The sequence below is a fragment of the Podarcis erhardii genome, assembly GCF_964252035.2.
Source record: "Podarcis erhardii genome assembly, chromosome: 12".
NCBI lineage: Eukaryota > Metazoa > Chordata > Lepidosauria > Squamata > Lacertidae > Podarcis > Podarcis erhardii.
Window position 1 is genome coordinate 1,957,295 of NC_138513.1, and position 26,124 is coordinate 1,983,418.

Sequence of the window (26,124 nt, forward strand, 5' to 3'; positions counted from 1 at the left end):
GGGGCGTCCGCCGGCGCTGAGCGGCAGCCGGAGCAGCGCGCGGAGCCTCGGAGGCGGCCGAGAGTGCACGGAGCATGGGGCGCGCCTGGCTCGCCTTCGCCGCCGGCCTGATGGCGCTGGCGGGCCTCCTCGCGGGTAGGTGGGGGCCAGGTGAATCGGGGGGTGGGATGGAGACGCCAACACACACACCCCCCCATCTCCAGATTCCACCCTTTTTCTCTACCTGGGTATTTTCTGGATTGCAAATATTGGGGGGTATATTTTGGGGTGGGGGTGGAATTTGCAACGGGGGAACCGCCCCCCCCAACCCAGACAGTCTCGTCTCTCCCCCACCCACCCCCCCGACCACTCCCCTCGCGCAAAAAATAAGGAGGGCGCATTATTATTATTTTTTGGCAATGGTTAAGGAAACTGGGGGAGCCTTTTCAAGAAGTGGGGTGGGGGACGGATAGGGCTGGGGGGTGTAAAATGGCCACATTGGGGTGGGAAGAGAAGACCCTCCCCCCAAAAAAATGATTCCCACCCATCCTTTTTCTCCTCTCCCCCTCCTCATTTTGTAGGATGCTTTCGGGGATGTCTGTTGAGTGATTTGGTGGCGGCGTTAGTTGTAATGCAAGACACGTGTTACAAAATCCACACACTCTCCGCGCCCTGCTTCCCCTCCCCTGCAAATGTATTTTGGTGTGTGTGTGTGTGTGTGTCCCCCTCCCCCCCAAAAAGGAGGCTGTGGCGAATGGAGAGCTGGAGGGCAGGGGGAGGGGCGGGCGGCGGCAGCGGCGGGAGATCGCAGCGAAATGCGGAATCGCACCGGATCACGTCTTGGTGATTCCGTTGCAGACGAGTCAGGGGTGGTGTGCAGCATCGAAGACCCCCTGTGCCTTTCTTGGCTGCACCCCCCTCTCAAAAAAAAATCTGTCGAAGATCGAATGAATGCAAAAAGAAAGTCCCTTTATTTCTTAAAAAATGCGGGTCTTGCTTGATGGTGGAAAAGATCTATCGGTATAGTCCCCCGGTGACCGTGTCCTGTCGTAAATAAACCCCAGACGCTTGGAAGGGAGTGAGAATTATCCTGCCTGCTGCTGCTGCCAGGTTCAGATGTGTAAATCTATGGATTTTCAGGTCAGAAGGCCACAAAAACCAGTGACTCAGTCAGACCTTCCTTCCAGAGGGGGGGAATGCAAAATGAATTGTTTCCCCTGCAAGACCCTTCAGCTGCCTGGCAGGATCAGACCAGAAGGTCCACCTGTTCTAGGATCTGGTGATGACCAGTCAGACAGGTGCTGACTTGAGGTGTGTGTGTCTGTGTAGGCATGGAGGTGCTGTCCACCCTTTTGGGATCTCTCCATCCCTCTTCTCCAGGTGGTTTTGCCTGCAGTCCTCTTCTTCAGTCACACCCCCCAGTCCTGAATGCTCAAAAACCAGACAGACACCCTCCTCCTTGTATTTATTTTTTTCCTGGTTTGAGGAGGGGTGTTTCCTACCTCTAGAACAATTTCTTTCTGTTTTGCATTGGCTTCTCTTGCATTCCGCCCTCCTTTTTCTGTTCGCTTTTGTCTTAAGCCTCAGAAAAAAACCCCCAAGATCTTTCTAAGGGAAGCCAAAATTAGAACACTGGGGGGGGGGGTCTTGTCAGAGGGAGCCCACCCCTTTGCCCATGGATGGATCAGGCTGCCTTTCTTCCTTCCTTGCAGGGAGAGGTCCACCGATTTGGTAAATAAACCCCAAAGCGACTGTTAGCGCCAAAGACATTTCCCATATTTACACCCCTCTCCTCGCTACAACCAGCCAGCTTTTTCTCTCCCCCCCCCCTCCAAGTGATTAATTCTGCTCTACTACACTGAGAAAGAGGGGGAAGGAGAAAAGCTGAATCAGGCAGCCAGAATGTGTGGGAATGAGCCGCGAGCCGAGACCGCTGCTATTTTTGACACCGCGGCAAGGAAGAATACGTACATATATATATAATAGGGAAAGTACCGTTGGTGCGCTGGAATTGTCCGTAGGAGGTTCTGGGGTTTGGAAAAGCAGAGAAGATGAATGTTGGAAGATTCAGGGCGGATAAAATAAAGTATTTCTTCACGCGGCGCTGAGTTGATCTATGGAACTCCCTTCCACAAGTGGCAATGGTGGCCAATCTAGGTGACTTTGAGATAGGACCGGGCAGATTCATGGAGGAGAGAGCCATCAAGGGCTAACAGCCCACAATGGCAATGCTCTTGCGCCCGGGTCGTGCTTGCAGGTTTTGCATTGAGACAACTGCCCTGTTCTGCCCTGATGCAGTTTATAGCTCAGTTGTCAAAGTGTGAGGCTCTTAACCTCAGGGCCATGGGTTCGAGCCTTAGGTGGGGCAAAATATTCCTGCATTGGACTAGATGACACACAAGATCCCTTCTGACTTTTCTATGATTCTGTGTATCAGGTTATGAGGCCAGGATGCTGGCTGGGCCTGATCCTGCAGGGCTCTTTATGGGTTCTTATTTTGGGGAGGGAGCTTAGCAACGCCTCTGTGGGCACGGAAATGAGTGCCTCTCCCTGCTTGCATTCTTCCCCACTCACAAGCGCTTCTGCCTTTCTTGCCTGCAGCCTCTGAGCAACCTGCAAGATCCCCCAATGCCACTGACGTCCGAGGAGCCCCCTGGCAGAGCAGGCCGGCCGCTGTGAGCAGAGCGCAGCCTCCGAGGAAGGAGAATCCCTCTCCACCGAGACCCAGCGCCTGGCGAGGAGGGAACGCCTCTACCCCCAAAGCCTCGCAGGCAGCGGGAGCGAAGGAATCTCAGCTCAAGCCGCCTGCCGTTCTCCCAGGTGGCGATGGAGGAGACGCCGTCGCTTCTGACATCCCAGCTGCTGGCAGCCCCCCAGGGGCAAGCGTCACGGTGAGGTACTTTTCTGGAGAGATGGAGGAGGAGAAAAATATGTCGGGCCTCTGTCTGGGCTGCCCCGGAGGGACTCTCAGCCAGCCTTTTTTGGGGGGACACGACGGCAAGGGCGCCCTCGAAGCATTGTCGGGCGGAACCGGATTTGCCCATCCGGCGCAGGGGCAGGAGGGGGCCTGGAAGTTACTTGACGGGAAGGACGGGGCAGCGGGGAGCCCCCGTGCTGCCCCAGAAAGCCAAGAGGAAGCCGGTAGCGGGGGCCAGCCCGCCAAGGCCTCCCCGGATCAAGGGGAGTTGGCAGAACGGACCACGACCCCCAAGTTTGCACCAGAGGCCAGCTCTCCCGCAGGCCTGGGCCACAGTTCGGCCGAGACGGACCTCCTTCTCGACACATTTGGGGTGGCAGTGCTGGCGTCTCCCACGAGGGCTGATGTCCCGGCCCTCGAGGAGGGCGGGGCGGTCCCAGAGCAAGACTCCGCCCAGAAGGAGGAGCCTCTGGAGCTGTGGGTGGAGTCTTCCAGCAGCTCGCCGGCCGAGGGCACGCAAAGCCGCACCGACCTGAGCTGGCCGGGCGCCGAGACCCCGCAGACGGCCGTCACGCCTCCGGTCAAGGCCTCCCCGAAGCCGTCGCAGGACCCTTTGGCCTCCGAGATCATCGACATTGATTACTATGACCTGTTTGATGGGGGGAGGCTTGGCGGGGCCGGCCTGGACTCCACCAAGCGGAAACCAGTGGACGACAAAGGGATGTCGTGGTCCCTGCACGACCTCTACGATGACTTCACGCCCTTCGACGAGTCCGATTTCTACCCCACAACTTCCTTCTACACCGACGGGGATGAAGAGGACCTGGACGAGCCGGAGGAAGAGGAGGAGGAGGAGGAAGATGGCGGAGGAGGGCTGGCCAGGGATCTGGAGGACGAGAACGGCTTTCGGATCCCCACTCAGGCTACGCCCAAGATCCACACTGCCGTCCAGGAAGCGGAGCCCACCAGCCGCCGCTACGTCGTCCCACCTCTGCAGACTTTTGTCATCACGGGGGGCAGCGGCAGGGCCACCCCCAGACCCCGTCCGGCGGAAGTTGGCCGGGACCTCAGCCTGTTGGGCGTCGTGGAGAACAGCACCGAATGCCGTAGTGGTTTTGTCCGGCACAACAACTCCTGCAAATCCATGTGTGACACGTTCCCCAGTTACTGCCACAACGGGGGCCAGTGCTACCTGGTGGAGAACCTGGGGGCCTTCTGCAGGTGAGGCGCTACCTGGAAGTGGGCGGGGCTTCCCTGGCAGGTGAGGTGGGAGTCGCAGAGGCAGCTGTGGCTGCGCTGCAGGGGGCACCACAACTGGGACGTGGAAGGGAGCATGAAAGGCAAGGGGGGGTGTTTAGCGACACCCTGGGTGCTGCTGAAATTTGAGTCTTCTTCCACTGGGAGTAGTAGCCTTCAAAGGTCTGGGGTGGGCCATGCTCAGCCTGGTTTTGGAGCATAGATTCCTCCTCCACCCAAAACTGCACTGGCTTCAGCTTGGTCTCCACATGTGACAGGGTGAGGGGTTCGAATTCCCAGCTGGTCAGAGTGGATGGTACCAGTTCATAGTTCAAATGGGTGAGTGCTGTTAACTGAATGCCACCCCCTGTGTGAAAACACACAAAGCTCCCCTTCAAGTAAGAAGACCAGTGCATCAGGCGCGACATTTTAAGCCTGGACCGCTCCCTGGTGAGCTAGCTTTCTAACTGCAGGGAGTCTGGGCTTTATTTATTTATTTCATCAGATTTGTATGCTGCCTGATTGTAAGAAAGCAAAACCCTCAAGAAAGATGAAGGGATAAAATTATCCATAAGGAAAAACGGCCGCAATAATTGAAAGTAGCAATGGACCGAAAACAGATTAAAACTTGCGCCACCTTTCTAAACATCTGGGTGGACTTGTCTAAACTAGAATGTTTCTAACATGTGCGGAAAAGAGTCCAGCGAAGGTGCCTGATAGATGTCAATCGGCAAGGAGTTCCAAAGTTCAATCTTTATTTAGAATGCTCACGTTCCTTTTTTATGGCTCTAGCAACCTCTCTGGTTGTACCAGGAACCTTGGGGCTCCGTATTTTGGATGGCAACTGTGCCAGAGGGGCAAGTGGCCTGCTTTATGGCCTCATGAACCAAATACCCAACGTGGCGAGATTGATGTGCAAATCATGTGCTGCCTTGCAAGGTTCCCAACTAGGAGAGCATCGGGGATGTCCTAGAGCAAGCAGGTTGGGGAGCCAAGGGGAGCCAAGGAGAAGGATTGGCTCAGCCTTCATTGCAGCCGAGGTCACACGCCTTGCACTCTTTTTCCATAGGACTGAATGGGAGGTAATAATAATAATAATAATAATAATAATAATAATAATAATAATAAAGAGATAAAGAGATAAAGAATTACCTGACGTTCAGAAGACATCTTAAGGCAGCCCTGTTCAGGAATGTTTTTAATATGTAATGCTGTATTGTTTTTAATACTGATTGGGAGCCGCCCAGAGTGGCTGGGGAAACTCAGCCAGATGGGCGGGGTATAAATAATAAATTATTATTATTATTATTATTATTATTATTATTATTATTATTATTATTATTTATACCCTGCCCTCTCCAGCCGTGCTCAGGGCGGCTAGCAAGCAATAATACAAACAAGTTGAATGAATACAACTTAAAAACAAGATTAAAATACAACAATTAAAATATTGAAACATTAAAACACTAAAATGCAGCCTCTTCACAGGAGGAGAAAGGAGTAAAGAAAGAGGGGGAGGGAATCAAATTGGCTCCAAGCCAAAGGCCAGGCGGAACAACTCTGCCTTACAGGCCCTGCAGAAAGAAATTAGATCCCGCAGGGCCCTGGTCTCAGGAGACAGAGCGTTCCGCCAGGCTGGGGCCAGTGTTGAAAAGGCCCTGTCCTTGGTTGAGGTTAATCTGACTTCCTTAGGGCCCAGCACCTCTAGAGTGTTGCTATTTATGGACCTTAAGGTCCTCCATGGGGAATACCGGGAGAGGCGGTCATGTAGGTACGAGGGTCCTAGGCCGTGAAGGGCTTTAAAGGTCAAAAGCAGCACCTTAAATCTGACCCTGTACTCCACCGGGAGCCAGTTAGCCACTTAATGTGGAAGAAAAGGGGCACATCCCTCTTGGCATGCGGGCTAAATCTGGGAGATCTCATCCGGCACCCCCAAGTGGGAATCCATTCCTGTTTTTGCTGACTCCCATATCCTGAGTTATCTGAGAATTCTAGAGTGGGAAGGGAGCTCCAAAGGTCATTTGGTCCAACCCCTCGCAATGCAGTAATGTGGGATTTGGGGTCATACTGGACTGTGATGGAGCTTTAGGGAATTGCCTCATCGACCTGAAGGAATGGGGCACTTGTGGCCCTCCAGACGTTATTGGACTACACCGCCCATCATCCTGACGGCAGTTTGCCCATCGGTGACAGACACAGACAGTACAGTGGTGCTCCGGTTGCGGACGGGATCCAATCCGGAACTCTGGTCTGATCCCGAGGTTTCCACAACAAGAGGCGCCTGTTCTTCGCATATGCGCGCAGAGCGCTTTTGCGCATACACGAGCGGCGAAACCCAGAAAAATACTTCCGGATTTGCTGCTTTTGCTACCCGAAGTTTAGTAACGTAAGCCAAGGTTCTACTGTACAGTGGTACCTCGGGTTACATACGCTTCAGGTTACAGACTCCGCTAACCCAGAAATAGTACCTCAGGTTAAGAACTTTGCTTCAGGATGAGAACAGAAATCGTGCTCTGGCGGCGCGGCAGCAGCAGGAGGCCCCATTAGCTAAAGTGGTGCTTCAGGTTAAGAACAGACCTCCAGAACAAATTAAGTACTTAACCCGAGTTACCACTGTATTTTCAAGAACTGCAACGAAGTGTTGCAGCGCGGATTTCTCCCATGCCATTCTCTCTTCCTGCCCCCGAACTCCTGTTTTCCCATTTCGCCCCCCCCCCCCGAATTTCCTATACATTTATTGCATTCCACCTTTTTTTCTGAGTAGCTCACGGTGGCATCTGTGGTTTCCCCCCTCCCTCCTCGTTCAGTGCCCCCCAACAATAACCCTGCGAGGCAGGGACTGGCCCCCAAGGTCACACACCGAGTCGGGATTCGAACCCTGGGCTCACAGGGCGATGCTCTTTGGTCTCCGAAAGGTGTGCCCCGAGTTCTTTGTTTACGACGACCCTGGGAGGTAGGTCCCATGCTGTCTCAGCCCCGTGCCCTCTGCCCGACCCAAGGTTGCGAGAGGCAGCCTGAAGGCGTCTCGGCTGCTGCCTGCTGAGCGGAGAAGGGGGAGGGATTTCCCGGGTGCTCCCTGCCCCCACAGCACCCTGCCTGCTCAGCCGAGCCGGAATTAGGTCAGAGCCACGCTGACGGGATGCTCTCCCTGAGTCACTAATCAGCTCTGACAGACAGCGGTGGCGGGAAGAAGGCGCGCTATATCCAGCGGTGGCGTTCTGGGTGCGAGTCGCGACGCTCCCTGAGAGCAGAGCTTGGGTAGGGGTCCTCTGCGGGAGATGCACCCCTTTTGCAATCCAGCAAAAATCCTGAAGTGCAAATAGGGGGCGAGTTCAGATCCTGCCTCACTCCTCATTGGGGTGCCGCAGGGGAAGGGTTTTCGGTTCAGCGAGTGTGGCACGTGCTGTGCATTCATAAAGCTATACAATTGTCTGGTTTTGGAGGGACCAAAGGGGTCATCTAGTCCAACCCCAGCAATACAGGAGTCACAGGTTGCTAAGGCTGAAACACACACCTGTGGGTTCCCTGTCTGTTTCTTGGTCCTGATGGGATGAGCATTTCCAGCTTAATCATTTTCCCCAGCAAACCTTGGATGCCGTTGCAAAATCTGCTGCTGACTGGCCATATTGCATGGTAGTGTTTTATTCTGCATTGTGTGGGTTTTTTAAAATGCATTGCATTTTGTAAAATTATTATTAGCCATACTGGGAGTGTGAAGCGTGAGAAATAAAGAAGTCGGTGGTGGGCAGGTTTCAGCCCTCTGGGTGTTGCAGAACTACAAATCCCATCATCCATTGGCCATTGGGGCCGATGGGAGTTGTAGTTTGGCAACCTCTGGAGGGCCAAGGCTCCCTCACTCCCTCATTCCTCTTCCGTTAAGAGGCCTGGACACACACATAGTAGCAGGGTGGATTTGATTTAAATCAAATCACGATTTAAATCACTGGTCAGTAAGACTTCATTTTAATCATATTTTTTTTACAGAAAGACTCATTCTTGCTGGTATAATCTTAATATTTACAGCCAGGCTAAGGTTTCATTTCTGGAATAATAATTTTTCGGAATAGTTTATATCAAAAATTACTGATTTGGTTATACTATTAGAAATACACAGATAATTATGAAATTAGTGTGAGGTTTAATAGCTGTTTATATTTGGACAGCTTTCCTGCTGTACTTTACTGGAAGAAGAAAAATAATCATTTCCTTGGTAACAATTTAAACCATTTATTTAACTAAAACAATGACATTATAGCATATGTATCCATGTTTGCTAACTGATGTGGTTAAACGATTTTAGCACACGTGAAAAACTTAAAACAAATCCTCATTTCCTGATGAATAGCCTTTGGACTACGATGCAACTTAAATAGAAAACGATCTTTAGAAAGATTTTTCCTCCAAAAGCATTTTATTTTGAAAATCCAATTTAAATTTAAAAATAAATTCCAATTAAAATTTTAAAAAATCATATTTATTTTTAAATCATTGATTTTTATCCACCACGCATGATAGCCTAGCAAAGTGTTCCACAACCTGGTCTCCCCCCCCCCCCCGTGTTTTGGATGCAAACTCCCATCAGATGCATGATGGGAGTTGTAGTCCAAAACGACACCGGCTTGGGGGAAGCCGGGGACCTCTGTGTGGCGCAGCAGCTGAGGCCGCGCTAACATTAATGCGCAAGGCGCTGTACTTGGGGGCTTCCCTTTCTCTCGATCCAGAGCTGCAGTTAGCGCAGAATGCTGCAGTCCGATTGCTGACAGGAGTGAGGCCTTGCCAGCCTATCCCACCTGTGCTCAGATACCTGCCCTGGGTTCCAGCTTGCCACTGGGTAAGGTTCAGGATGCTACTATCAGTAATTAATCCCCTGAATAATTTGGGACCAGTTTACCCGCAAGATTGCCTCACCCTACATGAACCGGCTTCGATTGGTGGAACTAGCAGGCGCCGAATAAGTCCCATTCGATATTTGTAAGAGCACTTAGACTGTGGAACTCCCTGCTTGTTGATATTAAGCGAGCACCTGCACTGTGGATTCTTCTGCGCCTGATAAAAACATTCAGTCCACTCAGAGGTTTAGAAAGCTGGTGCAACAGCAGCCAGAAACACTATAACCAGACGCTGGAGAAAGCTGCTGCAAGCCTTAATTGTAATTTTAACTTTTCGACGTCTGAAATTACCATTCCTAATTTTACCTAGTACAATGGACGCTCGGGTTGTGAACGTGATCCGTGCGGGAGGCACGTTCGCAACCTGCAGCATTCGCAACCAGCAGCAGCGCGTCTGCACACATTGCGATTTGGCACTTCGGCACATGTGCAAAGCGTGATTTGGTGCTTCTGCGCATGTGCAACCGCCGAAACTGGGAAGTAACCCGTTCCGGTACTTCTGGGTTTTGGCACGTCCGTAACTCGAAAAAACACAACCTGAAGCGTCTGTAAGCCGAGGTATGACTGTAGTTTTCTTATGGTTCTATCCTTTTTGTCAACCTCTTTTGAGGATTTATTTTTGCATTTGAGCAGTGTATGAATTTGACGAAACAAGCAAATAGGTTGCTGCTACAATGTGGGCCTGGTTTGCATACTGAGCCTAGCCCCAAATTGGTGACCTGTTTGTGCCGCTAAGCTGAACTTGGCGTAGCTTTCGAACCCAGTGTTGGCACCAACTAATCCAGAATGCGGCAGCTAGACTGGTGACTGGGGGCGGCCGCCGAGACCACATAACACCGGTCTTGAAAGACCTACATTGGCTCCCAGTACGTTTCTGAGCACAATTCAAAGTGTTGGTGCTGACCTTTAAAGCCCTAAATGGCCACGGTCCAGTATACCTGAAGGAGCATCTCCACCCCCATCATTCTGCCCGGACACTGAGGTCCAGCGCCGAGGGCCTTCTGGTGGTTCTGTCACTGTGAGAAGCCAAGTTGCAGGGAACCAGGCAGAGGGCCTTCTCGGTGGTGGCACACGCCCTGTGGAACGCCCTCCCACCAGATGTCAAGGAAATAAACAACTACCTGACATTCAGAAGACATCTGAAGGCAGCCCTGTTCAGGGAAGTTTTAATGTGTGACATCTTAATGTATTTTTGGTCTTTGTGGAAGCCGCCAAGAGTGGCTGGGAAAACCCAGCCAGATGGGCGGGGTACAAGTAATACATTATTATTATTATTATTATTATGGGCCTTTCAGGGGAGTAAATCCCCGCGTTTATCGAAGAGTCACGAATCTGTCCCTTTCATCCTCAAGCCCCTTCTCCTGGCTGACATCTGCTTTGCAGAGACAATGATACTGCCCTACCTTACAGGACCGTCGTAGGGTTTTCTGAATCATTATCCCTTTAACAAGAAGGGCTCTGAGCACTTGAAATTTGCAGCTTGGTGCCTTCTCTGACAAGGGATGTCCCAGGGAAACAGACAAGCTGGTGACATGCGCTTATCTTTTCCTAAGGTATCCTGCCCCTATCTGTGGAAGCTCCACTTTTGGCCTTTGTGAGTAGGCTTCTCCATTTGAGTTGAGCTGCATTGGTGGTCAAGATCCAGCACGGGGAGAGCAGGGGAGGCCCGCCCTGTGGAATGCCCTCCCGGCAAATGTCAAAGAATTAAACAACTATAAAAAATTTCGTAGGCATCTGAACACAGCCCTGCTTTGGGAAACTTTTAAATGTTTGGGTTTTCCTTCTTTTTTAAATTGCATTGTTGTTGGTAGCCACCCAGAGTGGCTAAAGCAGCCAAGCCAGACAGGCAGGGTATAAGAAATTATTATTATTATTATTATTTATTAATTTATTTATTTATACCCCACCCATCTGGCTGGGATTCCCCAGCCACTCTGGGTGGCTTTCAACAATATATTAAAGTACAGTGGTCTATTAAACATTAAAAGCTTCCCTAAACAGGGCTGCCTTCAGATGTCTTCTAAATGTCAGGTAGTTGTTTATCTCTAAAAGTTCTTCTCTTTGACATCTGGTGGGAGGGCATTCCACAGGGAGGGCGCCACCACCGAGAAGGCCCTCTGCCTGGTTCCCTGTAACTTGGCTTCTTGCAGGGAAGGGAACCGCCAGAAGGCCCTCGGAGCTGGACCTCAGTGTCCGGGCAGAACGATGGGGGTGGAGAGACTCCTTCAGGTATACTGGACCGAGGCCGTTTAAGGCTTTAAAGGTCAGCACCAACACTTTGAATTGTGCTTGGAAATGTCCTGGGAGCCAATGTAGGTCTTTCAGGACTGGTGTTATGTGGTCTCGGCAGCCGCTCCCAGTCACCAGTCTAGCTGCCGCATTCTGGATTAGTTGTAGTTTCCGGGTCACCTTCAAAGGTAGCCCCATGTAGAGCACATTGCAGTAGCCCAAGCGAGAGATAACCAGAGCATGCACCACTCTGGCGAGGCAGTCCAGATATTATTATTATTATTATTATTATTATTATTATTATTATTATTATTAGGATTGATGCCTTTCCCAGGCTCCCCCTTTGCTGAGCAGACCTCGCTTTCCCTCTCGCCCGGCAGGTGCAACACCCAGGACTACATCTGGCACAAAGGCATCCGCTGCGAGTCCATCATCACCGACTTCCAGGTGATGTGCATCGCCGTGGGCTCGGCTGCCCTGGTGGTCCTCCTCCTCTTCATGATGACCGTCTTCTTCGCCAAGAAACTCTACCTGCTCAAAACCGAAAACAGCAAATTGCGCAAGACCAAGTGAGTGGCGGCAGGGCTAGGCGGGCGGGTTTGTGGGTGTCAATGTCATGGGCGGGTTGGACGCAGAGGAATGGGGGGAGGAACCAGCTGGGAACACCGCCAGGGAAGAAGGCACAGAGCCCAGGGATTGGCGGCGGGATGACGAAGAGTGGTCAGAAGGAGAAGAGGCAGAGGTTTCGGAAGCTGAAGAGGCAACAGGGTTTAGTGAGCGGGGAGAGTCTGTGGCAGAGAGCAGTTCAGACTCAGAGGCTGAGGCAGGAGAGGAGGGAGGCCAAGAGGCAGAGATGGGTCTGGCTGGCGCAGAGTCATGTGTCTCTCCTCCTGCCTTGTCTCCCAGAACCAAGAGAGGCATGAACAGGGTGGAGGAGAGTTCGGCCTCATGCAGGTGCAGTCTCAGATTGCTTGGGAAATCCCTGGAGAGGAGGTTGAAACTCGGCAACTGATTTTAATGGAGGAATGCTCCTGGGAATGAGCCAAGTGGGGTTTTTGGTAATGAACTCCATCTTTAAACGGTGCGATCGCTGACTGGCAAGGAAGAGGCGGGAGACGGACGTTCCTGGGAAAAGTTTTGTCTTCGTTCTTTTATTGCGGAGGTGCCGGGTGTGTGTGTTTTGGCTTTTTTGTCCTGAGGGCCACACTTGTCTCTGGACCACCTCGTAAGGGCCGCATGCTAGCAGTGGGTGGGGCCTGGGGCAAAAGTGAGCGGAGCAACACATGTTTCTCATCATGGAGGAGAGGGCTATTGAGGGTTCCTAGCCAGGTTAGCTATACTCTGTGTCTGTGGTTAGAGACAGCAATTTATACCTGTATACCTGAAGGAGCGTCTCCACCTCTGTCGTTCTGCCCGGACACTGAGATCCAACGCCGAGGACCTTCTGACGGTTCTCTCCTTGCGAGAAGTGAGGTTACAGGGAACCAGGCAGAGGGCCTTCTTGGTAGTGGCACCCGCCTTGTGGAACGCCCACCCACCAGATGTGAAGGAAATAAGCAGCTATCTTATCTTTAAAAGACATCTAAAGCAGCCCTGTTTAGGGAAGTTTGTAATATTTAATGCTGTATTGTTTTTAACACTCGATTGGAAGCTGCCCAGAGTGGCTGGGGAGACCCAGCCAGATGGGTAGGGTATAAATAATAAATTATTATACCGTAAGTAGTATTAGTATTATTATTATCTGGATTCCAGTTGCTCTTGTGCTCAAATCCCGCTTGCAGGTTTCCCATCTGGTTGGCCACTGTGAGGACAGAATGCTGGACTGGGTGGGCCCCCTGATCCGGCAGGCTTTCCTTATTACGATCCTCCATCAACGACAGCCTTTGTGGGATCCCTGCTCCCGTCCCCATCCTGTGATTTACAGGGCTGGAGTTTTACGGCTGGGAGAAACGCCAAGTGTTGTGTGTGCCCGGGACAGAGCGCCTGTCAGTTCGCCTCTTCCGCAGGGCTGTAAATTTCCCTGGTGACATCAGAGAAAGAGGTGAAACAGAGTGGAAGGGGAGGGGGAATCTGTTCTGGAAAATGCACACAGCGGCATTTTTCAGAACTGCCCCCCCCTTTATATATATATATATATAAAGAATTTATCAGAATAGCAGTTGCATGACCCACTAAGGAAGATAAGACGACTATAAAATTTGAAACAGCAACCATTAATTGCGCATTCGCTGAAAACCCAATTAAAACTATTAAGTTTAATTACTCCGCCAAGCCTGGTGAACTTGATCCGTGATGCCAGCTTCTCAAAGTCCTCTAGCAAGAGTCCTAAATGCCACATTTAGTAACGTCTTCACTGCTTAGTTAATTCCCAGTGTGACGGATGGGCTTGATGCAGCGAGTCCAGTGTCCCAATGTCTTGATGATGATGATGATGATGATGATGATGATTATTTCTTGAATTTATATACTTCCTTATACCCAGAGGTCTCAGGGCGGTTCACAAAAAAAGGATCACAGTATATAAAATAAAAATAAAAGCAATAACCCAATTATAAAGTAAAGGTAAAGGGCCGACTCTGGGGTTGTGGCGCTCATCTCGCTTTATTGGCTAAGGGAGCCGGCATACAGCTTCCGGGTCATGTGGCCAGCATGACTCAGCCGCTTCTGGCGAACCAGAGCAGTGCACGGAAACGGCGTTTACCTTCCCGCCGGAGCGGTACCTATTTATCTACTTGCACTTTGACGTGCTTTCGAACTGCTGGGTTTGCAGGAGCAAGGACCGAGCAACGGGAGCTCACCCCGTCGCGGGGATTCGAACCGCCGATCGGCAAGCCCTAGGCTCTGTGGTTTAACCCACAGCACCACCCGTGTCCCTATAACTAAATTATACTCCCCCCCCCCACACACAAAAGAGCCACATTTTAAAAGGATACAGGAAGTCCCATCAGGTCAACCAAAGGCGTGGTTAAAACAGAATGTATAATGAAGGCGCCAGGCAAACTTCGCTGGGGAGAGCATCCCACAGACGGGGAGCCAATGCGGAGAAGTTAGCAAGAGTCTTCAATCCCCACTTTCCGCACCCACCTCTTGCCCCCTTGCCTCTTAGGGAATCCCCCAGGGAATCCCATTGTCCACCAGGGGGTGGTACTTCGCTGGGCTACGCACTTCATGCAGTTGTGGGGCAGAATCCTTTCTGGGCTGGACTGCTTTTGCCCGCAGGTGAGGGAACTGTCAGAACATAAACATACAAGCTGTGTCACGGTCCGGTTCACGGGCGATCAAAGTCCCAGCTGGGGACGTTGGGACCCGGGGCAAGGTGGCGAGGTGGGAACAGGAATGGGAGTCCAGAAGTCAGGAAGCCGAGGGTCTGAGGATCAAGAAGCAGGGAGTCAAACACAGCAAGGCAGGGAGGGTGTTGCTGTGGCAAAAAGCCAAAGGGAAATGCTGACCTTATGTCCCTTCCTGGCTCTTGCCACCAGGTGCTGTGAGTTACCAATCGGCCTCACCTGTGCGGCCGCGCCTTGCCTCTCCAGAACAAACTTAGGAAGGCCCCAGTCCTGCAAAGTCCTATTGGTCACAGGGCCTGGCTCCTGCATGCGCTCCTGACAAGCTGGTTCTGCAGGCAGGAGAGACACCCATGACTCTTTGCCAACCAGGCCCATCTCTGCCTCTTGGTCTCCCTCCTCTCCTGCTTCAGCTTCTGCCTCTGAGTCTGGACTGCTCTCTGTCACTGACTCTCCCCGCTCACTAAACCCTGTCGCCTCTTCAGATTCCAAGACCACTTCCTTCCCACTCCTCCCCTTGTGACCACCCATCATTGTCCCACCACCAATCCCTTGGCTCTGAGCCGTCTTTCCTTGGGGGTTCCCCAGCTGGTGCCTCCCCTCCCTCCTCTGTACCAGTCCCGAACCCAAGAGTCCCCTCCCCTCCTGTGGCTTCCAGCAACTCGAATTCAGCAGCTTTGCTGCCTCCAAACGTGGAAGCAGAGCCCAGCCTTCGTCATCAATAGCCTTTTCCTCCTCCACGAATTTGCCCGATCCTCTTTTTAAGTCATCTAGGTTAGGTGGCCATCCCTGCCTCCTGTGGCAGTGAGTTCCGTAGGTTAACTGTGCGCTTGCGTGCCGCAGAACTTCCTTCCATCCACCCTGAATTATTATTATTATTATTATTATTATTATTATTATTATTATTATTATTATTAATAATACCCCGCCCTTCCTGGTTCAGAAAACCGGGCTCAGGGTGGCTAACAACAAATTTAAAACACTTAATTGATGCAACAAATACAGCATAAAATACAGTATAAAACGTGAATAACAACAAATTCAAAAATCAATTTAGGGGGGAAATCCGTTCAATAAACATTAGATGATCTCAAGGGCTAGCTGGCTAAATTAGTCCTGTTTGGGCCAGCGAGGAGACCAGGGGAGAATTAGCTGTGGGATCCCAAAGCGGGTAATCTTCATAAAAAGGGGAGATGGAGGGAAGGAAGGGGAATAAAAGATCAGGCTAAGTTCAAATTGAAAGCCAGGCGGAATAGCTCTGTCTTACAGGCCCTGCGGAAGGAAGTTAAATCCTGCAGGGCCCTGGTCTCCTGGGACAGAGCATTCCACCAGGTCGGAGCCATCACTGAGAAGGCCCTGGCCCTGGCGGAGGATAATCTGACTTCCTTAGGGCCCAGGACCTCTAAATTATGATGATTCATGGACCTTAAGGAAATCTTCCAGCCCTCGGCCTCACTGGATGCCCACGAGTTGTAGCCTGTCCCAGGTCCCTATTCTTCTTCTTCATGCTCAATGTTGAGCTAAACCTGAAGCATGGAAACTCTGCTGCCTGCCGGGCTGTTGGGGCTGCAAGCGCAGGCCTGCTAACCCTGCATAACCCCACTTAGCATCTGGAGGGTGGGAAGGAGGGAGAGCTCCTGCGCTGCTTCTCAGCTAAGGTTACCGCTTTGTATCCCAGCTCCTGGCTCTCCTCTCTTTCCCCTCCTGGGTCTGAGCAGGCCAGCTCCCTAATGAGCGGTTAATTGCTGTTTTGCAAAAGTGCCATCAGTAATTACCAAGGAGTGCTTTGCACTGTCTGGCAAGACCTGTGGGGGTGTGGGGTGGGGGCCATGGGAGGGGGAGAGCAAAGGTAGTTGCCAGCAGCTTCTGGGCATTGAATGCACTTTGAGCTCTTCCCTTACGTCTTCAGTAGAAGAACTCCAAAATGCGGGGCTTTTTTGCATGTCATGGGCATCGCTGTTTTTCGCCAAGGCAACGCCATTTGTGGTTATTGCCGCATCCCAGGCACTGGGAAACAAAAGTCTCCCGGTGGTATCCTGTTGGGAAGATGCAAAATGATAGAGTGGGTCTGCATCAAACAAAAAACTGCCCCCCCCTCTCTCCCCATCTCTGAGAATCCCAGCTGACCTCTCACTTCTGGCTGCAATGAGCCATTTTTCAAAGCTCCCTGTCATGACAGAATCTAATAATCGCCACCCAAACTGCAAGCACCCAAGTCTTTCTGGCCCAATGCGCTTTCTGTAGCAGTGGCTATGCAGTTGAGGGAGGCTGGCCCCCTCCGCTTTGTGCTCAGCGCCAGGCAACCAGAGATAGACTCTTCTTGGATATGGAGGTTCCGCTTAGCTACTTAGCACCGAGGCCGTTTGCATGCTGCGATTTTGTAGGAGGACCAACAACCCACGGTGCAATGTCTTCCGTGCAAAAATGCAACATTTTGAGGGCGCCTCTGCTTGAATCTTGCTTTAGAAGCCAGTTTCTAGCCATTGTGGACCCAATTCAATGGACTACTGCAATGCGCTCTACGTGGGGCTACCTTTGAAGGTGACCCGGAAACCGCAATTAATCCAGAACGCGGCAGCTAGACTGGTCCCTGGGAGCGGCCGCTGAGACCACATAACACCGGTCCTGAGAGATCTGCATTGTCTCCCAGTACGTTTCCAAGCACAATTCATAGTGTTGGTGCTGACCTTTAAAGCCCTAAATGGTCCAGTATACCTGAAGGAGCGTCTCCACCCCCATTGTTCTGCCCAAACACTGAGGTCCAGCTCCGAGGGCCTTCTGGCGGTTCCCTCATTGCGAGAAGTGAGGTTACAGAGAACCAGACAGAGGGCCTTCTCGGTGGTGGCACCTGCCCTATGGAACGCCCTCCCTTCAGATGTGAAGGAAATAAGCAGCTATCTTATCTTTAAAAGACATCGCAAGGCAGCCCTGTTTGGTGAAGTTTATAGAATCTTTATAGAATTCCTTCAAATCATAAAAAGTTCAAAATGAAATCTTTAGTCTCAAAGTCTCTGTACTTTGTACGGTGGAAGACAAGCTTTGTGTGTTTAACAATGAATGATTTCGAATGAATGTATGTAAATGAAAATATCAAATGCTGTGGAACAGTGCTCGTGTAATAATGTAGTCACCGCATTTGATATTTTCATTTACATACATTCATTCGAAATAAGATGGGTTTATGAAGCAATTCTATATCCTCCCACCACGCTGACGAAGAATTCTACGAAACAGTAGTCAATATTCGGAATCACTGTTCAGTGTTGAGCATCATTGTGGAATACACAACGCTTCACATCTTGTCTTCCACCATAAAAAGTCTGGTACCTCGCTTCATTTAAAGATTTCCAGAGACTTTGAGACTAAAGATTTCATTCTGAACTTTTTGTGATTTGAAGGAATTCTCTAAAGATTGTTTATTACGTATGTTTACGGTCCTCATGTTGCCTAGACATTGCCCTGGAACGGGACGCCCCTTCATAGCTGTCAATGTTTCCCTTTTTTAAAAGGGAAATTCCCTTATTCCGAATAGGATTCCTCGCGAGAAAAGGGAAAAGCTGACAGCTATTCACCCCTTCTCTCTGGGTCCTTGACATCCACACTGCGTCCCTGTGATGTGTGATTCAGCTGGGTCCCGTCCAGGCAGGGCAGGGGTCCCCATGCTTAATATGTGCAGAGATGGGTCCCTGGATTCTTAGCAACAACACATTGGGGGGGGGGCAGGACGGAGCCTGGGAATTGCCCCCACCCCTCTTCCCGAGCGCCCCTTTCTGCGCGCCCCTTTCTGCCAGAGGTCATGGGAGCCGCTTGCATTCCTATGCCCTGCTTTTTCTTTTGCAAATGAGCTTGGTTTCCCCCCCTTTAAAAAAAAAACTAAACTGCCTGAGTGCGCAGCCACAATGCCCCCCCCTTTTCTTCCCTCCAGCTCCCTTAAAGAGCTTTGTGGGGGGCACGCTGAGCAGCTGGCGCTCTGCATGGGGGCTCTTAGCTTGGCAACAGCAGATGGCCGTATTGTCCGTCGGGTGGGGAGGGGGATGGCTTTGTATGGCGGGTGGGTCTTCGAAGGGAAAGATTCCCTCCATTGGCATCTTGGGGGGGCCAGAGGTCATCTGAGAGTGGGGGGGGCAGGCAGCGTTGGGGAGAGGCAACACAATTCCCTTTGGGGAGATACGCAGCGTGGCGCAAAAAGGCGGCGGATCGCGTCTTCCTGGCACCAAGCACACCGCGCCCCCCTTGCGAATGAGGCCGTGGAATCATAAAACAGTCGAATTGCAAAGGGACCCTGGGGGGGCATCTAGTCCAACCCCCCCTGAAATGCAGGAACCGCAGCACTTTTGCTCCGCCATTGGAATGTGGCCCCCAGAAGGTTATATGGGAGAGAATGTGGCCCTTGAGCTTCCCACAAGTTGTTCATTGGCATCGGTTTCTCACTTTCCTGTATAACATAGCTTAGATAATTCATTACGGTCGGAGACCAGCTTATAAAACACACTTGAGGGGGTACAGCCACAGAAGGAAAACAAACAATTAAACCATGTACAACAATAAATTTAAAATTTATAAATGCGATTAGCGTATAGACACTTAAAACTTTCAGATAAGGTACCGCAGAGAGCTGACCCAGAGTCACCCAGGGAACCAAGTTTGGGGATTTTCTTAATGAACTCGTTTGGGTCGGGGGCCGGTCTGCGCCTACAGATCTGTACACAGAATCTGGCGACTATCCGGGTCACCTTCTGATCTTTGCCTAGCAGAAAAAGGTCAAACTTTTCCCCTGTATATTTTCTACTGCACAACTTTATGTCTTTTTGTTGCAATTTTTAAATTTGTTTTTTAATTGTTTTGATTTTTTTTAAATTGTTGTTGTGATTTTTTTAAAAAACGAATGGGCAATCAATAAATTCATTATCGAAGAGGGTTTTCTGCCCCCTGCCTTATTGTCATAAGAAATGATGAACAATATGTCATAATTAATATTATTCCAACGCCACAATAAGAAAAATAAAAAGATGGGCGGTCACAGGGATGCCACACAACATTGGGTCTGACATCGGTCCCTTCTGACTCTGTGGATTCCGTGAATGTTAATCGTTTTAAGCAAAAAGGATGCGAAGCACAGACAGGAGGTTTTAGGCAGGAAACTTTCCTCCTGGGAGGTTCTCCTCCGCAAGTTCAAATTTGGCCAGAGATTGCTGCGTGAAAGGCACTCTGCAGCTGCTCAGAGGCAACCTCTACCCAGCGCTTCACCTGTTCTGGTGGTGAGCCATTGCTCTGCAAAGTGAATGTGGGTGACCTCTGGTTTTTCCCGTGGGAAACATTGTGGAACGAACGGTTAGATTGCTTCATTTTTGGAGTAGGCTTGGGGGGGGGGGAGTACAGTTGGGTGTGCAGAAAAGCAAGTGGTTGCAGGAGCTGCCCTCTATTTGTGCAACTCTATGCCATTCACTTCCATGTATAATAATTATAATAATAATAATTTATTATTTATACCCCGCCCATCTGGCTGGGTTTCCCCAGCCACTCTGGACGGCTTCCAACCGAATATTTAAAACAATACAGCATCAGACATTGAAAACTGGCTTCAGTTGTCTTTTAAAAGTAAAATACCTGTTTATTGCCTTGACATCTGCTGGGAGGGCGTTCCGCAGGGCAGGCGCCACCACCGAGAAGGCCCTCTGCCTGGTTCCCTGCAACCTCACTTCTCACAGGGAGGGAACTGCCAGAAGGCCCTTGGCGCTGGACCTCAGCGTCCGGGCTGGATGATGGGGGTGGAGACGCTCCTTCAGGTCTACTGGGCCTTTGAGGCTGTTTAGGTCTTTAAAGGTCAGCACCAACACGTACTGGGAGCCGTAAATGTGTTTGAACAGCGTAGCAGGTCTCAAAAGTTCCCTGGAAAGATTGCTATGGTTTGTTGCCAGCTCGACAATCGAGTTGTGTTTTGCCTTTGTTGAGAGTCCTACATCGCGGGGATGGGGGGTTGGCCTTTGGGTTCCCTTCCAAATCTGCGATTACTCTTTCTGACCTCTGGATTCTCTCCTTTCTTTCCTCTTTCTGCTTCTTGTTTGTTTCCCCTCCTCTCCTCCCCGCCGCCGGCAGATACCGAACCCCCTCTGAGCTCCACAACGACAACTTCTCGCTGTCCACAATTGCGGAGGGCTCGCACCCAAATGTAAGGAAATTTTGTGACACCCCCTCCAACCTCTCCCCTCATGCTCGTGCATTGGCTTACTATGATAACATTATCTGTCAGGTAACTCGTCTTCTTCACGTCTCCCCCCCCCTTGCTGCATGCCTCCTGCCCCCCACCCTCGTCTCCCGCCCTACTGCCTGCCCCAGAGCTCGCTCAGACCAACACCAGCGAGAGAGATTGCCGGCGCCTGTACTGATGCAATAGCGAAGTCGGGGGATCTGGCTGCCCCCAACCAGAGATAACCCCAAAACAGCCCCGCTGGCTTTGACCAGAGGCCCACCTATCCTGGCACCCTGTTTTCCCAGGATCCAAACGCTCCAAAGAACCTCAGAATCGAGATAGACTGTCCCTGGAGCTGCAAGTTCCATACGGATGTCAGAAGAGCCAGTGGTTCAGTACAGGTGAAACTCGAAAAAAATTAGAATATCGTGGAAAAGTTCCTTGATTTCTGTAATTCAACTTAAAAGGTGAAACTAATATATGAGATCGACTCATGACATGCAAAGCGAGATCTGCTTCTACTTCTCAGAGGTCCAATCTTGCTCGATTTGCAATCCTTGTTTTGCGGATTTCCTTGAATATTCTAATTTCTGAGATGGTTAATTTGGGGTTTTCATAAGTTGTGCGTTATCGCAACGATAACAAATCAAGGCTTGACATATCTCGCTTTGCATGTCACGAGTCTATCTCATATATCAGTTTCACCTTTCAAGTTGAATTGTGGAAATCAAGGAACTTTTCCATGATATTCCAATTTTTAAAGTTTCACCTGTAGGTTCCTCCAGAAAACACCCTGGCAGGAACCCCGTAAGTTCCTAAGAAGTGGCCAGTTATCCCGGCGGCACAGTGGGAACTCCACAAAGCAGGGACCTGAGTTCGATACTTGCACACTCCTCAGTTGTGAATCCAGGCAGCTGGATGTGTTCGAAAGCATCTCTGCCGTCCTTTTTCTGTGGATTTATCTAGTCCCCGTTGGTGGGTGTCGCTGTCTCCTGCGGAAAGGAGTTCCCTAGTTTAACGGCGCACTGCATGTGACAATTCTGCCCTTTCCAACATTCAGCTTCCTTGAATGCCCACGAGTTTTTCCATTATGAAAGAGGGGGGGGGGGGAATTATTCCTCCTCTACGCACACTGTATAAACTTCTGCTACATCCTCTGTTATACTTGCCTTTCCTCCTCCAAGCTGAAAATGCAACCTTTCCCCTCATAGGGAGATGCTGCAACCCAACTGATCATTTTCTGCAGAATATATCTTTTTAAGGACGCGGGTGGCACTGTGGGTTAAACCACAGAGTCTAGGACTTGCCAATCAGAAGGTTGGCGGTTCGATTCCCGCGACAGGGTGAGCTCCCGTTGCTCGGTCCCTGCTCCTGCCAACCTAGCAGTTCGAAAACACGTCAAAGTGCGAGTAGATAAATAGGTACCGCTCTGGCGGGAAGGGAAACGGCGTTTCCGTGCGCTGCTCTGGTTCGCCAGAAGCGGCTTAGTCATGCTGGCCACATGACCCGGAAGCTGTACGCCGGCTCTCTCGGCCAATAAAGTGAGATGAGTGCTGCAACCCCAGAGTCGGTCATGACTGGACCTAATGGTCAGGGGTCCCTTTACCTTTACCTTTATATCCTTTTAAAAAGGGCAGCTCTCTGCCGCCCTCTAGTGGTGGGGCCGATCCATGTAGGAGTTGTGCCGCTGTTCCCCCACATGGCTGCGTTTATCTTCACCCCCCTCTGTTCATCCGGTGCACTGAGCCTGCCTATCCTCTTCCAGATCCTTTGGGAAAGTCAACCACATTTGCATAAAATGCACTTTTATCCAGATTTTTTTTTTAAAAAAACAACTATACAAATTAATGCTGCAATCCTATATGCCTTTACCTGAAAGTCAGCCAGTCAGAAAAATGACCGCCAAACATGCCCCGCTGGATGTCCAGTAGCTTTGGGGCAGCCGCGTAGAATTGAAATATCATAAGGGGCCCCCAGCGGTCATCTAGTCCAGCCCCCTGTAGAGGAGGAATCACGCCAAATATTTCGAGAAGCAGGAAACGAGGAAGGTCTTGCGCCTTTCGGCAAAGCAACTGTTTGCCCTGGCAATGCGCATGATTAGCGATTGGGGGCGGAGGCGGTGTTGCCGAATGTGGCCCCCGAAAATCTCTTGATCCGGCCCTTGGGACTGTCAAGCCTGCAGCCTGCTGTTGCTTGCCTGAGCGATGCTTCCCCAATGAATGTGCTCCCTGCCCCTCCTTCCCTTCCATGTTTCCGCAACCCCCCCCCCGCCTCCCTTGTGTCCATCCTCACGGGGGCTTGGACCCTGCTTGTCTGCGTGCCGACAACCACATGCCCACACCCACGTCTGGCCCCGGGGGTCTCGGGGTGGGGGCACGAGGCTGCTATGTGCTTGCTGCTTCCTCTCTCCAGTGCTGCTTGTGGGGGGAGGTGGGGGGGAGATGGGGATGCCACAGAGCATGTGCAGAGAGCATCAGAGACACTCTGGGAGTGCCAACAGACAGACCTCCTTAGCTGGGGATTTCAGGGTATTTATTTCATTATTCTTGTGTTCTTATTGTAGGCATTTAATATTCCGCCGTTCATTAAAAAGCACACACACACACACACATATTTCTGAGGACTTTTCAGTCCAGATAGATAGACAGACAGACAGATATACTGTAAATGATAGATAGATAGATAGATAGATAGATAGAGATAGATAGAGATAGATAGATAGATAGAGAGAGAGAGAGAGAGACAGAGAGAGAGAGAGACAGAGAGAGAGAGAGACAGAAAGACAGATATAGATGATAGATGGATGGATGGATGGATGGATGGATAGATAGATAGATAGATAGATAGACAGTTAGATAGACAGTTAGATAGACAGACAGAAAGACAGATGATAGATATAGATAGACAGATATATATACTGTAAATAGATGATAGAGATAGAGAGATGATAGATAGATGATAGATAGATAGATAGATAGATAGATAGATAGATAGATAGATAGATGATAGATAGATAGATAGATAGATGATAGATAGAGAGAGAGAAAAAAATTAATACCACAATCCTATGTGCATTTGCCAGGGAGTTGCTGCTGGCTCATGTAGCAGGAGGTCCCAATCCATGATCCACCAGCTTTCATATATATATATATATATATATATATATAGCGCTACAATAAAAACGCAGCGTATACAAAATGTCGTCGGCATGGACTTCCACATGCAGTGCGCCGTTAAACCAGGGAACTCCCTTCCGCAGGAGGCAGCAACGCCCACCAAACTGAACAGAGCGCTTCTGCGCGTGTGCATGTGGCAAAACCCGGAAGTATACACTTCCAGGTTTGCTGCGTTCGCAACCCGGAAGTTACGTTCCGAAGGTCCACTGTATTAATATATATACTGCTTATCTGCCAAGTTGGCTCCCAAAGGGATTTTACGACTATGAAATCCGTCACAATATCCAAACAGAATTAAAACGTCCAGGAACAATGCCGTTGGAGAATTAAAGCCCCCTTATTTAAAATGCACAGTAACCCAGTTAAAAAAAATTAATGTATTTGAGATCAGCGCCCTGGTACTCTAAACTATCCTGGAGTTTAGTGCCAAGAATCCCAGTGCTGTCCTCAGAAACGTAGTTGATACCACGTTTTCGTGTTTGCTTTTTACTACATTTCTATAGTCGCCCCATGTAACCGGAGTCCCCTGATTTGATCGGGGAGGAGAAAACCCAGCAACCTTAAAATGCAAGGGGAAACCGTTGCAAATTAACGAAAGAACTTGAAACTTAAAACCTACGGCTTAAAATTTGATTTAAAACTGGGAGGAGTGGCAGTTGAATTGGTTAAAAAGGCAGGGACCGGCAGAAAGATCTTTGCTCAGCGCATTCCAGATTAGGGTGCCTGGAAAACCTCTCTGCGTGGAGATCTGTTCAGTAGCCAGGAGCACAGTCAGGCCATTGGTCCAGCTAGCTACATCCCACACTGACCGGCAGCTGCCCTCCATCAACTCATCAGGGTGGCTTTCCCAGCCCTAACAGGAGGTGCCTTTTGGGACTAAACCTGGGATTCAAAGGAGGTGCTCTCCCAGTGAGCTAGGGTGAGGCGTTCCCAAAGTAAAGGAAGGATTGAACTCTGATTAATAAGAATACACACAGAGGCTTGAACCAGCAAGACTCTGGGAAGGGTGCGTATAATAATCTCTGTCCCTCCACCCCCTGGCTCAGGTCGTTTAATTCACAAAAGAGCTTTTTACAGAGTGTTCGTAAGAACCAATCAGATTTCTTCTAAGCATTTCAACAAACCCCACGTGGGGACAAAGTTAAACTACCAAAACTAATTAAGCATGGGGTAAATAAAACAGAACTACAAAGGAATGCATTTGGCAACCCCGGGGAAGTGATAAACAAGCAATATACATGATAAGGATTGCCAGGAGGACAGCGATCATTATCACCTTCAGGTGAGATCTGTTTCCTGGCCCTAAGATTAACATATCAGAAAAGCTACATCAAAGAAACGGCCCACTGTTTTTGATGACCCAGGATGCCTGCCTGGCGAAGCAACTGGCAGTGTACATGACTGGTCAAGCAAGAGAAATGGAACAGGGATGCAGAGGTGTGGATTGATCAGAAATCCTATCAAATAGTTCAAACCCAGTCAACACAATGCTTTCATTGCTGACACAGAAGGCTTACTCTATATTTGTTATAATTCGTCATAGCAATCCCACCTGATCACTACACTAGGGCTCAGCTCCAAAAACAAGATTCTAGCCCTCATGGAGGTCTGGTTTGAATAAGAACCTCATAAGATGCCTTATTACCCAGTCGAGGCATGGATCCATCCAATTCATTGTTGTCTGCGCTGATTGACTCTCCAGGATCAGGGATCTTGCCGAATCCCTGGGGATTAAACCCAGGGGGCTGGAATGGATGACCTCACGGGTCCCTCCCAGCTCTACTGTTGTACGATTCAGGAGCTTGTGATTTCTTACCTCAAAGCATAGGATTCAGCCAGCTAGCGGCCTTTGCGCCAGGATCTGGCCCCAAAGATTCCCCCGTCCACGCTAGCCCTTCCTTGTTGAGATCTCTGTTGCCGTCGCCGCTTCCAGCACTGACTCCCTTTTCTCTCTCGCGCTTCCTTGCTCCTTCCCTTCCCGACCGCCCCCCCCAATTTAGGACGACCCCAATGCCCCCCACAAGCTTCAAGACCCCTTGAAGTCGTGCCTGAAAGACGAGGAGTCCTTCAACATCCAGAACTCCATGTCGCCCAAACTGGACAACGGCAAAGGGGAACCGGACGACTCGGAAGTGAATTGCTTGCAGAACAACCTGACATGAGAGGCCAGAAGGAGAGAAAGAAAGGAGAAAGAAAGAGAGAGAGAAAGAGAGAAAGAGAGAGA

The 26,124-nt window shown here is 50.3% G+C and overlaps 1 protein-coding gene across 2 annotated transcripts; it reads left to right on the forward strand.

Annotated features, from left to right (window-relative positions):
- On the forward strand, positions 1–26,124 carry CSPG5 (chondroitin sulfate proteoglycan 5). 2 transcript variants are annotated; one of them, XM_081834310.1, is made up of 5 exons: positions 1–135; positions 2,581–4,117; positions 11,631–11,819; positions 20,631–20,784; positions 25,901–26,124. In XM_081834310.1, exons 1-5 carry the CDS (start codon positions 75–77, stop codon positions 26,060–26,062), a joined length of 2,103 nt encoding a protein of 700 aa, XP_081690436.1. In that variant the 5' UTR covers positions 1–74; the 3' UTR covers positions 26,063–26,124. The 2 variants fall into 2 exon arrangements, with proteins under 2 accessions (XP_081690436.1, XP_081690437.1); XM_081834311.1 differs by having other exon boundaries at positions 20,631–20,703.